This window comes from Drosophila rhopaloa, unplaced genomic scaffold, assembly GCF_018152115.1.
Source record: "Drosophila rhopaloa isolate 14029-0021.01 unplaced genomic scaffold, ASM1815211v1 contig_155, whole genome shotgun sequence".
Taxonomy (NCBI): Eukaryota; Metazoa; Arthropoda; class Insecta; order Diptera; family Drosophilidae; genus Drosophila; species Drosophila rhopaloa.
Genome location: NW_025335034.1, coordinates 15,176,909 through 15,195,093, shown reverse-complemented (window position 1 = coordinate 15,195,093; position 18,185 = coordinate 15,176,909). Strand labels below are relative to the sequence as shown.

General features: G+C 41.3%; 1 protein-coding gene across 1 annotated transcript in view; it reads left to right on the top strand.

Moving 5' to 3' along the window:
• Positions 1-3,453: 3,453 nt before the first annotated feature.
• Positions 3,454-18,185, top strand: part of LOC123037210 (proton-associated sugar transporter A-like) — a 153,451-nt gene continuing 138,719 nt past the window's right edge. Inside the window, exons 1-2 of the mRNA XM_044456955.1 lie at positions 3,454-3,643; positions 3,699-3,910. Coding sequence (XP_044312890.1) covers positions 3,577-3,643; positions 3,699-3,910 — 279 coding nt within the window. The 5' untranslated portion in view covers positions 3,454-3,576. The remainder of the gene's footprint in view (positions 3,644-3,698; positions 3,911-18,185) is intronic.

The following is an 18,185-nucleotide window of genomic DNA, read 5'->3' as shown; positions in this document are numbered from 1 at the left end:
GGAAGATAAGGTTCTCTCCGATCACAGCGGGATCATTGTCGATTAGCAAAACCGATGACGAGGTCGAAGATGTCTCGTCTAAGCAAGTGGCTCTGCTGTTGTAGTTGGGCCGCAGCAGCGGCAGCAGTTACAGCGGCATTCGAAGTGGAGGTGGCGTAGTAGCAGCAGCGACACAGACTCGCAAGTTTATCGTTGATTTCACTATCTTTGTATTTGACATACAAATTTTCTTGAATGGCTGCATGAAAAAAGGGGGAGGGTGAGTCCACACAATGACGGACCGCTACCTGAAGTAATTCCGCCGGTTCTGCTAACATATATAGAAATATAATACAGATTCTTAATCTGAACAGCATTGTTGATACAATTAACTACAACTATAAATGAAATATTAACAATAAAAAAATTATGAGCTTTTGAAAAAAAAATTCGATTTATCTAATTTCTCCTCTACATAATATTATGTTTGATAATAAATTTTCAATATTTTTAAAAATTCTTAGCTTGCAAGTTTCATTAAACCCTAACACATATCATATTGGCGCCAAGATTCTAACTATTGCTTCATTACAGCGACTTGTATCACTTCCGCTAGTTGGAAAAACGTAGTTTTGAGAAAAACGCGTTTAAAGTTCCATTCAAGTATGGGCCTATCTATACAAAAAAGCAATACAAAAATAGATTTTTTTCCCATAACATAGTAGCAATCTGCCTTAAGTACTCTTGACGTAGCACATATCATGTTTTTCAATTATACACTTGGCAGTTTCAAAGAAATCATAATTTTTCTTATTTTCAAGAAAGAACATTTCACATTAGCCAGCAAATATAAATAAATATCATGATCAAATGTTTTCATGAAACTATTCGCATCCGTCTTACCACTAACCATACAACATATAGACTGGTCATTTCATACAACGAATTTGGTCATAAAATTTTTCAATCGGAGGGCCCCAGTGCTGGAATCGGCAGGCCCCGACACTTCGTGTGCCTTCGGGTTTTTTCGCCCTCGTTCTAATTCTTATTTTGACGCTCGCGCTCGAGTTCGGTCGTTCAGTCGCAGAGACGCGCATTTTGAAGAAGGTTGGCCTGCGCTTGAATTGGGCTTTGTATGTATGCGTGTTCATGCATTCTCATACAGGGGTGCATGTGTGCGATCATTTTATTTCGATGCAGCAAGAATACTTTGTCTTTTGCTACTTTTCAGACTTGGTACCCTAACAATATGGGCGTATTCACTATTGGGTTAATGATAAAAATAAGAATATTATATGTTATAGTATATTTTTAATATTTCAGCATATATTTCATCTTGGTTTACAAATTCAAATCAGTGGTAGCAAAAAAATGTTTTGCATATATGTATGTATTCCAATTAATAGAAATCAATCTACTGAGATAGGAACAGGGCACATCGCAGTCGGTGTCTGCGCTTAGTGGTTCAGAAAACTTCAAACCAAATCAGCTTTGGTTGTTGTTCTGCGAGCGGATGGTGCCTGCATAGCCTACCGACGATTGAATTTTAGGGGTGGGTACAGAAACAAGAACGTTTTTTAGGACACTTGTTTTGAATGTTATGTTTAATGATAATTAATTTTATAATTTTTTTTTATATTAAAAATCATTAAAAGTTTACTTCTTGATTTAAAATAGTAATATAAATTTAAGAAAATCACTTCAAATTTTTTTGTCTGTACTTTATAGTGGATAAACAATTTGTTATTTTCCAAGATTAAAACTATAAAATTATTATATGTACATATGTATGTATATTTATCGGTAACTAATTCAAGCGGCGACTTTCAAGAATAAGCAAACATAAAAATATATATAACTAGATCATTAAATAACAACATTAAACAAAATTACACTGCGAATCAAAAAAAAAATCAACCAAAACTCATTAAACATATCATTCAAAACAAGTGTCCTAAAAAATGTAAACAAAACAAAAGCCAAACAGCCGTTCTTGTTTCTGTACCCACCCCTAAAATTCAATCGTCGGTAGGCTATGCAGGCACCATCCGCTCGCAGAACAACAACCAAAGCTGATTTGGTTTGAAGTTTTCTGAACCACTAAGCGCAGACACCGACTGCGATGTGCCCTGTTCCTATCTCAGTAGATTGATTTCTATTAATTGGAATACATACATATATGCAAAACATTTTTTTGCTACCACTGATTTGAATTTGTAAACCAAGATGAAATATATGCTGAAATATTAAAAATATACTATAACATATAATATTCTTATTTTTATCATTAACCCAATAGTGAATACGCCCATATTGTTAGGGTACCAAGTCTGAAAAGTAGCAAAAGACAAAATATTCTTGCTGCATCGAAATAAAATGATCGCACACATGCACCCCTGTATGAGAATGCATGAACACGCATACATACAAAGCCCAATTCAAGCGCAGGCCAACCTTCTTCAAAATGCGCGACTCTGCGACTGAACGACCGAACTCGAGCGCGAGCGTCAAAATAAGAATTAGAACGAGAGCGAAAAAACCCGAAGGCACACGAAGTGTCCGGGCCTGCCGATTCCAGCACTGGGGCCCCCCGATTGAAAAATTTTGTGACCAAATTCGTTGTATGAAATGACCAGTCTATATGTTGTATGGTTAGTGGTCTTACTTAGAAGATTTACAGATTGGGACACAGTACCAGTTCGGATTCCCGGAAAAAAAATTTCCGCTCTCAATCGCTTAGTCTTATTTGTAATCAAAACGGATACTTTTTATCGTCGACTTTAAAGCTGCATTTGACACCATTAACAGTCACAGATTTTTTAGGCATAGTTACCTTCGATTCTCGTTCCTTCTTACTAATGACACGAATCTACTCTAAAAACAATTCTTAGCTTGTAGCACTCATGGTGAGTTTCGTCACGCCTAGTGTATGGTGCACCACAACCTCGGCAAAGAGAATTACTTCTCTGATCTGCCGGGCTAGATGTAAAGTTTTGGTGCTAAACTACAGACATCACTGGACCTCAACAAACGTGGAATGCAGTCTGTCTTTAAGAAGCTTAAAAAGTGTCTCGTTTTATTAAAATTTTTCCATTTCGGATGTCTATTCTACAATACCGCTCCCTCAAAAGGATAGCAGGCTTATTACCTGAATAGCAATGACTGGGACAAACTGTCTTTCTTTCTTGACCAGGCATGTCTGTACTGAAATAACATCATGTCAGAAGTATTTTTCTAAAATCAAAAAAATATCGTATTGAAATTTCCATTTATATGTATAGACAAACTGCTAACAATGGTCTTTATTTATTTTAAGGACTTCTTTTGGTACCAAATGGCGAAACCTTGGGATATTGGCTTGGTGATGGAAATGCATACGCGGAAGATATAGTTTCAGAAAAGATGAATTTACAAAATCTCACTTATAGTCATCAAACGACATCGAAATCTTCTCATTCCTGGGGTATATTTTTTACAGTATTGGGAACTGTGCTTTTGGACTTTGATGCTGATGCTTGTCAAAGTCCTGCACGAGCTTATCTTTTAGACGTATGTTTACCAGAAGATCACGCAAAAGGGCTGTCTACATTCACCATAATGGCAGGAATGGGAGGATTTTTTGGTTATTCAATGGGAGGTCTAAACTGGGACGAGACTGAAATCGGTAAGAAAAATCAAAATAAAACTTCGCCCAGTTTTAATTATTACTTTTGTTTTAGGACGGCGATTGGGTGGACATGTGAAGGCCGTCTTTTCAATAATAACAATAATTTTTATAATGTGTGTTGCATTTACAATAACCAGTTTTGCCGAAATCCCTCTTTGGGTACTCGCAAATGCGGATTCAAATCATGGTAAGGCGGAGTCTAGATCATATGGTGCCTGTGGAAGCAAAGATGAAACATATTCCGTTCCCGAAGAAAATACACAGGTAATTTTTAACAAGAAGATCGAAGAGTAAAAAATAAAAGTAAAATGAAAAAACTATTTACTATTATTTATAAATCAAGTACTGTGCTTCCACATAAGTGATAAATACATTTCACGCTTACAATGCTTAAGCTTGTTATTCCAACATGTACTTCCGGTATAAAAGAATAGTACAAGTTTTAGTCGTTTTTTAAGCAAACGTAAAAGATATTGAGTTTCCTAATGTCATATTGTTCAAAGCATTCGTACTTGTCCAAAACAGTCTTTTATTTAGTTTATAAAATAGTACCTTTAAGACTTGAACTATTCTAAATTAATTTTGGAGAACCTGGTTTTATTTCACAGTTCCTATGCTCGCATTTTGAGCCATATTTAAATTGTTTTTTTATTTTTTTATTATTAACTTGCTTTTATTTATTGAATCTTCTCTTAATTTTGAGACTAACAATAAGTTTACGAATCTTAACATTAAAATGTAACTAACAGACTGCATTCTGGTTGCGCGTCCCCCAAGTCGTTCGCGGCTAGGGTAAGCTGGTTGCCAGTATTTAGTTATATATTTATGATAGTGGTGCTTAATTCGGCTTCTGATTAGAATTCCAGTTCCACCATGTGCTTTACCATCTGGATGATTTGTTCCGTAGAATGAATAGCCTTGAAGTTGAAAATTATATTTGTTGGTAAGGTGTGTTTTTAAAAGGAGCATTATGACGATATGATTGTCGAGTAGGAATTGAGCTAACTCTAGTTTATGATGTGAAACGCCGCTGGCGTTCCACGTATATATCCGTGGGGAAGTCTTTACTTGGATTGTTGGGAAACCAGCATTTGAATCCATAGATTTTGGTTTCGCATTAAATCTTGCATAGTTGTGCGCATAAACGACATAAACTCCGTAAGGTTTTGTTGCAGGCTGCATATCATAGCTTCAAAGTTGATTTTTGGCTGCTCCAGGGATTGATGCTGTTGAGCCGTTTTCAGTTCTTGAAATGCTGATTGCAGAAATTAACTTTTTGAGACAGGGATAGGCAGCCCTGATTTTAAAGAGCTTGCAAGTATCACATTTTTGTCAGAGTTTGTGGGTCGTAGTGAGGATCTGGCTGCAGTCGAGAATAAGCAACTGGGCAACCTCTGTAGTTAGCAGAGTGATTGCCACCGCAGTTGCCGCACGTTTGCCATAACTTTGGTGTTTGTAATGTTAAGAAATTGGGTTTTTCTATGGGTTTCATTTTTGGCTAATCAATCAGATTTACCACATTTCATTAGGATCAGCCGACTATATCCTATAGCTGCCATATAGCTGAACGATTGGAAATGCCATAACAGAATATTCTGCAAGGGTAGATCAACTACGGCTCCACCCGAAGGAAGCATTCCTGTCTTGTTTTTGTTCTGGTTTCGTACAGCGCAGCGGCAAACGTATTAATATTTGCGGTGCTAGCTTTTGTTGACAAAGGTGCTAATGATGTCGTTAAACGCACAGTTGCGGTTGCTGTTGTTGTTTCAGTTGACGTTTTTAAGGGGGGAGCCTGTTTTAGAGCCTGCAAAAAATAGATTTTTTTTGCATAAATGTCTAGCCAAACTATCTAAGAATGTGTCCCTAAAATTTCAGAAGAAAATTCCAAATATTTTTAAAGTTACAGGAAAAATAGTGAGAAAGATTTTTATATACGAAAACTTTTTTTTACGATTTCTCCCAACTGGCGGGAAAGATAAAGAACTAAAGGTTCGAAACGAGACAACCTTTATTGGATTCGTGATAAAATTCTTAATACCTTAAAAAAGATATGATTAACCTATTTTTAATCTGCTTTGAATTTCTAACTTTTTGTTCAATTTTTTAGGTTTAACCAGAAGCTATACTATTGAAAATAATAAATTTTTTGATTTTTTTCGGATAAAAATTGCGACCAGGCATAATATGACATATATTTTAATAAAAAAACTTGAGAAGACTTTTGAAATGAATAACAATAAAACCTGAAAGTTTCGTTTCAATCGAAAAAAAAAAGTGTTCGAAAAAATCGATTTATTAAAGCTTCTAAAGCAGGCTCCCCCTTAAAGAAATTGCGGTGGTCATTGCATACCATAGGTCATTGCATACCTGCATTGGAGCACATTCAGCGCTCTTTGGCTGCGGAGACATCGATGGTAGGGGGGTCAATGCTCAAATACTATTAAATTAATAATATTTGTATTAACCCACTTGTTAGAAAAACACACCATTTAGAAACGTATTTTTACTTTTTTATTAATGCTCAGAATTAATTTCCGCAAAACCTTGGCATTACTTAATTTACCAATATAAACTCACAAGCTGCGGGGTGAAAAATTAAACAATCTTTTTAAATCCAGGGACTTTATTGAAAATACTCAATCTTGGTCATAAACGGATATTAAAGTTATTAACCAACTGCACGCTCTTTGCCTAAATTAGGACTGAAAGTGACTCAAAAAGAAATGTCAAAAGTATTTTTTTTTTCATAGCGAAAAAGTGTTTAGCAGCTGAGAATTTCAGTTTGGAGAGCTCATGGTGAAATGTTTGCTTTTAACAATATTAGCTCATGCGAAGCCAACGATTTTACTAATCACGTGGATTTATAAATCCAACACAATCATGGACATTTGTGATTGTAAATCTCTCGCACGCAAAAAAAAACTATGCTCAGAAAACTATCAACTATTTACGATAAGTTAACCTTGCAAGTAAGTCATACTTTAGGGGTTCAAGCAGGTGACCTCATCGCCAATGGGATCGGTAGATTTTTTCGAACAGGCCTCTCGATAAGCTATTGTTACTGACGTGGTTACTAAGTTCCTAGAGGAATTGGTATTAGTTCGAGGTGTTGAGGATGGATGAACGCAAGATTGCTGACACCAGTGGCCATAGGAAATGCCCGCCGCCTTAAAATTTTCGATTGTTTATTTCTTTTGATTCTGTGGTTCGGGATCGAAATGAGAAACGTTGTTCGTATTGATCAAAACTATAAAAATACAAAACAGCGTATCGTCTATAAGAGCGTCTACAGCTTCAGGTATATTCACAGCAGTTTGACCCGTAAAGTATCCCATTAGCTTGGTTTCCGTGCTTTCGGCATTTCCTCAAAGCAAGCCAAGTTGTGCAAACCTCTCCTCCCCCTATGATGGCGGTGTCCTCCGTCTGTCCGTCCGTCACGTGTATTAATATTTGTTAGGCAATCTGCTTAGATATTAGGGACATGCTTTGGAGTTTCCAGAATGTGAGAACTCACTTTTGTATTTTTGAAAACACAATCGTCCTTGACTTTCAATGTGAACAGTCGTATTTCTTTTCTGCGCTCCAATTTTGTATTTCGTTTCGTTTAAACCCATCGGTGGGTTTTTCAAAACATTTGTACAGTCATTTAAATTCAGTTCGCCTCGCGAGGGAACTACAATATTAACTTTGTACTCAAACTTAAAAGTTTTAGTTTTGTATTTCTGCGTTGGGTTTTCGGTTCTTGTAACACCACCGTTTTTCTTTTGTGCTTTATCCGTCGTAGTGCTCTTTTTGCGGTACTGTTCGCTTATAAATTTAAATTTCGTATTTTTGGTACAGTGGTTCAAATAAATAGAATGAGTAACAATTATTTGGTATGTTTCTAACCAGTCTCACATGACTTGCTGGCTAAGTGATGACCTTTCAAAAGAGCCCAATATGCAGTTCTGTTCTGACGCTTGTGTCGAGGTTGCGAACAAGATGAAATTGTTCATACTCCAAACTAAAGGAGGCTTGATGGAGCTGATTAGATGTTTCGTTGTTGCTAGAGATAGTTTTTGACGAGCTGATGATACTGCCTGCGCTGGACTCGCAGTTTAAAAGCCGTAAGCTGGTGGTAAATAGCAAAAGGGAAAAACCCAGCAAACTTAATCAAAAGAACAGCAGAGCTTTCTGGCGGATCAGCAGCTGATTGCAGCAAACCCTCAAATCTTGCTAAGATCAGCAGCAACCAGGGACTTCTAAGAATTCCGATTTGTCCGATGTGGTTTCACAAGAGTCACAAAGGACCAGTGAGTCCGGACAGCCGGCTCAAGTTCGTTCTGCAGAAACAATGTCTGCTCCACCAAAATACCTTTCAGTGGTTCCCATAAAGAAACAAATTTTCATTTCAAAACGAAAGCCGATAATAGTGTAAAGGTGAAAAGTCTAATTTGGTTCTGCAGAAAGAATGTCTCCTCCTCCAAAATCCTCAAATTTTCTTTTCTAAACTAAAACATTTTCAGAGTTCATAAGGACTACGCATTCAGAGTCGCCAAAGTGATCGCTTCTGCCGAATCAGAGCCGAATTTCCTAGACTTATAAGGGCGAATATAACTGTTGAATAATAAAGTGATTTCCGATTATGAGAGCCAATACTCTTGTATATATCAAAATGAACAAATACAGTTGTGTTCTTTCTAAAAAGAAAAAAAAAAAGGTCCTACCGTAGCTTGAACTAAAAACTGAAGAGTTGGCACGATTTAGAAGCTCAACGCGATTGACTGCAGCCTCAAAATTGGTTCGTAAATTCAGCGAAATGTTTGTTTAAGCCATAAACAGACCAAGAATGCGATAAAAGGCGGTTGATAGATTTTACCAAGTCGCACAAGTCCGTGCTCAAAATAATTTTCGCTGTTGAGTTCGTACTTTAGGAAGAGTATTGTAATCAAATGTGAACAACTGTTAAAATGTATTTTATGAATTAGCATGTAATCCCGAAATATAGAAGCAAAATCTTGAGATTCATGATCACCACCACTTGGAAGGCAAGAAACATTTCGATTTAGTGTGTCTAAAATGTTAGCTAATATTATTCAGGAGGACAATATTCATTGACTGTGTAACAGGCCAAGTAGATTAAATATAAGCTGGCCACACTATAAGAGCGGTGGCTCTCTCTTTCAAGAGAGGAACTATCTCTCTCTTTCAAGAGAGAGAGCTCCAGAGAGAGCTGCCTGCGTGCAGCGAAGTAAAGTCTCGATCGAACGAAGAACCAAGAACGTGTGTAATAAATTAAAGTTAAATAAAGATACCGTGTTTATTCCTGGTACAACTGATAGGCCAAAATTTGTCATAGACTAGTTGGCGAGGACTGATTGGACCCATTGTCCTTACCAGGAGGGTTGTAAAAATGCGAACTACATGACCAGCAGCGCCCAGATCAACCTAGATGAGCCACCCAAAATTTTGAGCTGTCCTGTAAGTTTTTACATCGGTTTTTTGTCATAACACGCTTTAATACAATGCCAGTAAAGGGCTTTTCAGGCCCCGATTTGTTTGGAGGGGAAACATTATCAGAACTTTTTACGTGTCAGCCACAACTTTGAATACTTTAATTAAACACTTCTGTTTGCTATCGGCGACTATATGTATTTATTATAAAAAGTGTTCTCAACAGGCCTCGTTTATTAAATTGTATTTCCGCTGACATCAATGATAAGTGACAATGACGGAATGCTAATTATAAGTGTAAAAAAACGTATTTATAAGATGAGCTGAAATTGGAATAATGGGTAACTCAAGTGTAACGAGTTCAAATTAAGACGGTTAAATTCAAAATTTTATTTTCACCAGCAACATTCCCCTCACCGTGAAACGCGTAAGTCTTTTTACCTAAAACGTCAAGAACCGCTAGCTTAGAGATGGGGCGCTTAAGTGCACCAGTTGATGTCTGCACTTCCGCAATTCTGATTTGATCATCCTAAGCCTTAAACGTTTGGGTAACAAGGCCCTTCTTCCAGCCTCCTCTGGGTTGATTTTCGTCACAGATCAAGACTAGATCTCCGTTTTGAATTGGCTTGGTATATGCAAACCATTTGGTGAGCTTCGTTAAAGTAGGAAGGTACACTCTTATCCAACGTCTCCAAAATACATCCTTTAGCTGCTGAGCAATACGGTACTGTTTTCGATGGCAGTAATTATAAATCTCTCCAGGAGTTTTTGTAGAGTTTATGGATCCTAGTAGAAAGTGATTTGGGGTGATTGGTTATACTCTTGGTGCTTGCTCCTTTATAGTTACGGCTAGGACACGCTTATACTTAGGATTAGCTGGACAGTCAAACTCCCAGTTGATGTCCTTGGTCGCCAGCGTTGTCTCTATATACTCACAATGGGAGTACTCCTCAGAATATTGTCGATACCACCAAAGTTTGTGCATATATCGGAGCGAAAACGCCTCGTCTATTCACGAAATTTCTATTAACTACAATGCCTTCATCAGATGATAAGTCCTCTGCAACCCAACGCTTTTCATGACGACGCTCTATTGTAGTCAAGCCCTGTGTAAGTAAACGGTCAATTGTACGGCGTAACATTATCTTTGGGCAATTGCCCCAGCGTGGCCACTGGCTTTACGTTTTCGTTTTTGCAGTACTGACAGTACAATTTGGCTCGTTTGCTAGCTGTACGTATACTGCTCAACCAGAACTTACAACGTATTTTGTTTACTAAATATTAGTTCGTCATTTTGATGTCAACATATTTTCTGATAGTACAATATAATTAAGTCGGTAAGTGCATACCCATTTGGAAGTATTATTGGCTGACGAGTACTTACAGCCAGTATAGATGCATTGTTCAGATGCAGGGCAGGCTCCTGCCCCACCAACAAACCATCTTCATTTAGACCAGGTGACCATGAATATATTGGAATTCATTTGGAAATTAAATCATTTTGCCGAAGAGCGCTTATTTACATAGCTTACACAATGTTTTCTCAGCATTGACCAATTCTTTGAAGGAAATTGCTCTTTTTATACCCTTGCAGAAGGTATTATAATTTCAGTCAAAAGTTTGCAACGCAGTGAAGGAGACATTTCCGACCCTATAAAGTATATATATTCTTGATCAGCATCACCAGGAGAGTCGATCTAGCCAAGTCCGTCTGTCCGTCCGTCTGTCTGTCTGTCCGTCCGTCTGTCCGTTTCTACGCAAACTAGTCCCTCAGTCTTAAAGCTATCTGCTTGAAACTTTCCCAAAAGTTGTCTTTCTATTGCAGGTTGTATATAAGTCGGACCGAGACGGATCGGGCGACTATATCATAGAGCTGCCATATAACTGAACTTTGGTGTTTAAAGTTAGGAATTTGGGATTTTCTATGGGTTTTTTTTTGGCCAATCAATCCGACCTACCCAATTTCATAAGGATCGGATGACTATATCTTATAGCTGCTGCGGATACGCCCGAAGTTAGCTTTCCTTTCTTGTTTAATTTTATTTTCGTTTTTTCGGATGTTTTCTATGAATCTGGGCATCCACCTCATCTTTTGCTTTAGGCGCATAAAGTTTAAAAAACGACCAATGTCTATTGGTTATTCTATTGCCATTGTCAGGACTATCTTGCGCTTTTCGTTAGAGTCATCTGGTAATGCGATCGTTTTATCGGTGGCTGGGCAGGCAGATTCCTGTTCTTTCAGGAACAATAGGCTTAGAGTCCACACAGTTTATCATAAGATCAGCCAGCATGCCAAACGGGCCGTACACTGACATAATGATACTGAGAAGTTTTTCTCTTATTTGGAACTTTTATTCCTGCTTTATTTCGTTATCAACTCTGTTCATTTCAATATCGAACAAGAATACATCCTTTCTACTATCCCAAAACATACCTAGGATCTTATCGACTGAACTAGAATCGAGATTTATCAATGAAGGAATTGTAATGTCTGGCGAGCTGTCTGCACCGTTTAGCAAGTTTTGGATATTCGATGAGTTTGATATTAAACCTCTCAAATCGAAGTTGGCTAATTTGTGGACGTTCTTTACTTCATAGCTTATCTCAATGCTACAAAATCATCTACATTTCTTCTAGGACCTTAATAATAGCTTCCTTCCTGTTAGAAGCATTTAAGGCATTTTGATTTTTTATATACTGCGCACAGCAAGGTTAACATGTAGCTCCAAATATAAGTACTTGCTTCTTATAAACCTCAATATTGTCATCGGAATCACACCATAGGAATCTGAAGGAGTCTTGGTCTGATTCTTTGACCTTTCTTTGCAAGAACATTTCTCGGGTATCGGCGTATACAGTTATTATGCCTTGTCGAAATTAGAATAGCATTTAAAGTAGTGAAGGGTTTTCGTCTGGTCCCCTTATCAATTGGCTGTTTTAAAACAAGCCTAATCTTGTTTAGTTTATTAATGTTATGCACACCAAAGTGAGGGAGATACCAGGTTCATGGGCCGACACTTTTTATATATACAAAATCCATTATAGCCTCTTAATATTTCTCCTGCTTGTCAGAATCGAAAATCTTGCGATCAGCCGCGTGAAGCCGCTTTAAAGCCATATCTAAGCTATTAGGAAGGATTATATTATCATCACTCCACAAAAGAGCTGTCTCGTAATTCTGGTCAACACGTAGAGAACTTTCTTTTAAAATTTTTCGAGCCCTGACAATTTCATTTTATTCCAATACATTATTTGTTAACTTAACCAGAAGGCTCTCTGAATTAAAATATTTCGCTATTAAATCATTTAAATCCTTTTGAAAAACGGTGTTTATATCATTATAAGGATTTTCTTATTGAGGTTGTGTGCGTCCATATGCAAGCGGTCTGAACGGCTATTAAACTCTTTTCCAAATAAATACTTCCAAGCGTATGGTTAAATTGCAATTTTCCACTCCAATCAAAATATTTGCATCTATTTGCTGGACTTCTTCCTTGTTGATCTTGAACTGTTTCTGTCGAACTATTTACAGCGACAAGATTCTTATCTTGATGTAGCATGTAATTATGAAACTAATTACAGTTTTCGTCCTTAAAAATTCGTTTCTTCTTACACACGTTTAGGTTGTACCCCTGTCGAAGACATCCAAAGTTTCTTTAAGTTTCTTGACCATTAACCACCCATTAATTTTATCTATCCACGAACCAAAATGTCCTAGATCAGTATAAGGTTGGATACCTGAGTTCGCATGGGTAGATTACTTACAAGGTCATTTAATAGGACAAGAGCTTTACAGATGCTGCAAAGCGTGAGCAGATTTAAGAGCCATGATCAGGTTTGATACTTTTGCTGCATATCATATATAATTTTGTTCAGGTTGTTTTCTGAGATCTGCTGTATTTCAGATACCTTTTCTAACTAATTAGCAGTCCTGATTGTCCATACCTAAACTGTATAATATGATCAACATTTACTGGATTTATTAACATTGCTGCTAACTCTTCTTTAGCAACACCTTTTAAGCCCTTCTGTAGTCGGAGTTCATTTTTCAAATCTGAGTACTTGTATGCGAGAGTTCTCTCAACAAACATACTACTGACGTCTCTTTGGCGAATTCAAGTTCGATACACGCAGCGAATTCTAATCTGAGTGAATTGCCGAAAATTCAAATCAAACGGTTCTCTGGCAACTACACAGAGTGGCCCTTCTTTCAAGGCATCTATGAAAACACAATTCATAACAAGCAACATTTGTCCAACACCGAGAAGTTCCATCACTTGAAAACTCTTCTTGTTGATGAGGCTCCCAACTTGGTACGGCACTTTGCCATTACGGATACAGCATACAACACTGCTTGGGAATCGTCCACGGCACATTGTAAACGCATTTTTGGAGCAGTTTATGAGCCTACCAACAACTACAAAGGTAGATGCATCAATTCTACGGAAGGTGTCAGACGGAGCAAACGATTGGATGCAGTCAACCAGATGGGACGCGATTGCTGGATCATCTATTTGGCCTGGAGAAACTTGACGCCGATACGCGGTGCAGGTGGATTGAGCGCAGCATGGACACAGATTCCCCCACTCTCTTATCGCCATTTCTTCGGTGTTCGGATGGGTAATAACCTCACTCATCACATCGAATCCAAGCAACGCTATTGCTCTGACTACAACAGTAGACATAGGCGCCACGCTTAAGAAGTTTTGGGAATTGGAAAACGCTCAAAGCAGCGCAAAATTGGATCCGGAGGATGACCAGGCTGGGTGGGAAGCTATTAGTAGTTTTAGATGGAACATTTCGCGACGCAAATGGTAACGCTTTAAATGACACCCTGCTTACAGGGCCCAGTATTCAGCGCGATCTATTTGCTGTGTGCGTTTGTTTTCGAATGTACACATTTGCATTCTCATCGGACATCGTAAAAATGTTCGCCCAGATATGGGTCGAAGAAAAGCACAGAAACTTCCAGAAAATCGTTTGGAGAGGAGATTCATCCGATCCCATCAAGCATTTCCAATTGTGCACGGTTACCTACGGAACTTCATGCGCACCATTCCTGGCGGTGCGAGTGCTGGAACAACTTGCTGTCGATCCTCAAGAGGAATACCCAAATGCGTCGGAAATTCTGCTGGAGGATTTCTATGTAGATGACGTTCTTACTGGGTCAAACAGTGAGGATGAGCTACTTCGAAACCGAAACTAGCTGATTCAGCTGATTTCTCACGCAAACCTTGAACTCGGAAAATTGGTATCCAATAGACCATGTATACAAACTGATGATAGCGACACACAATCTGCACAAACGTCACCAGTAAAGGTTCTCCGACTGTAGTAGCATCCTGGAAAAGGCATTCTAACGCACAATGTCGGTCTAGCTGAAAAGCCGGATTGCACAAAGAGACAAGTCTTGTCCGACGTCTCGAGGATATTTGATCCTCCCGGACTCTTGTCACCCATTGAAATCCAATTCAAAATCCTTATCCAAAAGATATGGCTCTTGAATTTGGATTTGGATGACTCACATCCAACTAAACTCTCGGACAACTGGCTCAAGTGGAGAGCAGATTTGGACACATTTCAAACATTCCAACTTCCACGATTGGTCGCCAAGGACCCGGACAACATCGAACTCCACGGATGCGTCAACCAGGGCATATGCTGCTGTGGTGTACATCAGAGTCACAAATGACGATGGTTCCATCTTGGTATCCATTGTGGCTGCAAAAACCAGGATGGCTCCACTGAAACAACAATTCTTGCCACGTCTGGAACTTTGCGCAGCACTTCTCCTCAGCCAACTGATTCGCTCGTTCACATCTGGATTACGCCACAAAAACATAACAGTTTTTGGCTCGTACGACTCATCACTAAAGTTCACCTGCTTATCGTACCAGCCACAAAAAAGAACTGGTGGTCACAAGAAAATTCCCACGGCGCAAACGTAAATGGAGACGAAATTAAGAAGGCGGGGGCGTCGTGGTATAATTCAAGTGCTTTATTCGGCTACGTACATAAGACTTGACTTAAACCTAAAACCGCGCTCCCGCCCGCTTTACTCCGCTGAAGCGAGAGCGGGAGATCGGCAGCGGCCGTCCGAGAAGTTCGGATGCGAAACCCTAAGCTCGCACTCTGGAGCGCGGACGTTGCGAGAAGCGAGCGAGGGAGCGCAAGAGGGGCGAGAGCGAAAGCTCGAAGAGCTTAGTGAACAGCGGCGATGCAGTGGGTCACTGACTTAATCATTCCGCCCCCCCTTTCCAACTACTCGGGTTGCAACAAAGCCTGGTTGCTCTTCTCACGGCTGGTGGCAGGCTCCGGACACGATCCACCCAGACACGGTGCTCTGGGCTACTGGCAGTCCATCCATTTTCAGGAAGCCCGGCCGCATGACGCTCGGATACATATCCGCGCCCATGATGATGGAGATCGTCGCGGGGAGATAGAACCGCTCGTCAGCCAGCGTAATGTCCCGGAAGTGGGTCCTTACCGCGTCGCTTCTGGACCCCACGGTTGCCGAACAAATCTGTTCGTCTCCCACGTTGGTGGTCGGCAAGCGGAAACTCTAGCGAAGCGTCGATACAGCTCATAGGCGTACACGGGTCGATGAGCGCCGCAGTGTCGAAGACTCGACTCCCGGTTTCTAACCGCACCAAAGCCGTCGGGAGGAGGTTGATACTGTGCCGCTGCAGGAGGGACGTTAAGGACGGAGCGGCAACCGCGGGCTGCTTGGCACCCCGACGAGTAGCAGAGAATTGCCGCGGAGCGTCGAATGAGTGCCGTGGGGTGGCGGACGAGGGCCGAGGAGCGGCTGAAGAATGCCGTGGAGTGTTGTGGAGTGGCAACGGATCTCTGCGACCGGCGTTCTGCCGGGCGGGTCTGCCGTGATGACATCGGTGGTTCCGAGAGATGAAGAAGAGTGTGGTGATCCTGGCCGCACGTTTTGCAGCTATCACCTCGCCGGCACGCTCCGTCGGAGTGCTCGTGGGCCAAACAGCGGTGGCAGTACCGGTTGGCAAGGACAGCCCGGAGCCTCTTCTCGGCACTCAGACGGAGGAACCGACGACGTTTCCGAAGTGGATGGATCCCGCGACAGACTCGGCAACAATAGGATTGCATACCTCGAGTTCGTCTGTGTTCCAATGCGATGGCGCTGCGCGGACGTGGAGACATCGTGTGAGATCTGATTGGCGGAATAGGACAAATAAAAAATTTGGATCAGTAGTGATAAGAACTGCGAATTGGAACTACGGGTTGGAACTATTAATTGACGCTACGAATCGGAGTGATGAATTGGAACACCGGACTGAAGGTTCCACTGGTTATTGCGGGCAGGCGGACTCTTCCATTGGAAAAAGGACGACCTTCGCTAATCCCCACTCATTGGACGGAAGGTTGTCTTCCTTGACTACCACCATGTCCCCGGCACGTAGATTTCTTGTAGGGGTTCGCCACTTATTCCGCTTATGGAGTTCCTTGAGGTACTCCTCCTTCCATCGCAGACGAAGTTGTTGATGAAGAGCCTTCAGGTGTTGCCAGCGGCGAGAAACTTCTAAGTCGTAAGTTCGGAAGTAGGCTCTAAATTGATGGCCTTAGTGGCGAAGCACACGAACACAAACACATACCCCTTCGTAACGAGACTGGCTCGTCCCGAAGTGTAGTTTTTGGTGTCGAAGGGACCGGCATAGTCCACACCGGTATATGTGAAAGGACGTTCGTTCTTTGGTTAAGTCTCCCATCAGTTGCGTTTGCAACCTCTTTTTGTGGATGATGCAGACCTTGTACGAATATATGACGGACTTGACCGAATTCCTCACCTTCGGGATCCAGAACTTGGAACGGATCAGACGGATCATCAGCTGATTGCCACCGTGCAGCGTTATGCGATGCGTAAAATGGACGAGGAGTCGAGACAGATGGCAGTCGTATGGAAGGATGTCAGGATGCCGTTCATCATACTGGAGAAGTTCGGAGGCCGTGACTCGGCCGCATGCTCTCATGAGCCCTTGGGAATCAAAGAATGGGTTCAGGTTTTGGACCAGGCTGGATGCTGGCACTGGCCGTTTTTGGCTTAAGCAGCCAATCTCAAGGGCAAAGTGCCTGCGTTGCGTGACGGAAATCAAGAGACGCTCGGCCGACGCAATTTCAGGAGCTGTCAAGGGATTCTCAAACCGATAAGCGTAAGCGAGGACTCGCCACGCCTTGTCGAGTGTGGAAAATCGCTCAAGAATGTCTTCAGGGGGCGCCTTCGCAACATGGACTTTGACTGCTCGCTTCTCGAGTTCAGACACAGGGGGGTCTATAGCCTTGAGTGGGCCACTCGCAGCGAGGCCACTGCAGCCAGGCAGGACCATGCCACCACAGCTGGCTGTCCGCAAGGTCTTGAAGCGCCACCCCCGGCAAGCGAGATCTGCCGGGTTATGCTCGGTGCGGACGTGTGCCCATTTCTCCACCTCGGTGAGCTGGGTGATCTTGGTCACACGATTTGCCACGAATGTTGTCCAGTGGAACACTGGCTAAACGAGCAGCGCGAGAACAATCGTAGAGCCCGTATTACAGTGCAGGGCGGACGCCTGCCCGGGCATCTTTGGAAGAACGGCATTGGCCATTTCGGACAATAACAAGGCTCCGCACAACTCGAGCCGCGGGAGCGACACCGTTTTTGCTGGGGCCACCCGCGTCTTTGCCGTGAGCAAGCTCACCATTACTCGGACGTAGATGGCTGCGCCGTACGCCTTCTGCGAGGCCTCCCAGAACCCATGATGCTCAATTTTCAAATGTGGTCGGAAAGCGACCCATCGGGGAATGTGGATCTGATCGAGAGCGGAGTAATCTTCCAGGAAGTCAACCCATCTTTGGCAAAAATCTAGAGGGAGGGCATCGTCCCATCCTAGATTTTGGAGCCAAATGTCCTGCATGAACATCTTTGCCGGACTATGAAGGGGGCGAGCCAGCTCGCTGGATCAAATAGTTTGGCTATTTGGGATAGGACTTGACGCTTTGTGAACGTTGAACCTAAGGTCAATTCGGGCGGAATGAAGAAAAACTCGTCAGACGTAGCCTTCCACCGCACTCCGAGAGTTTTAGCCGTGCTCCCTGCGTCGATTTC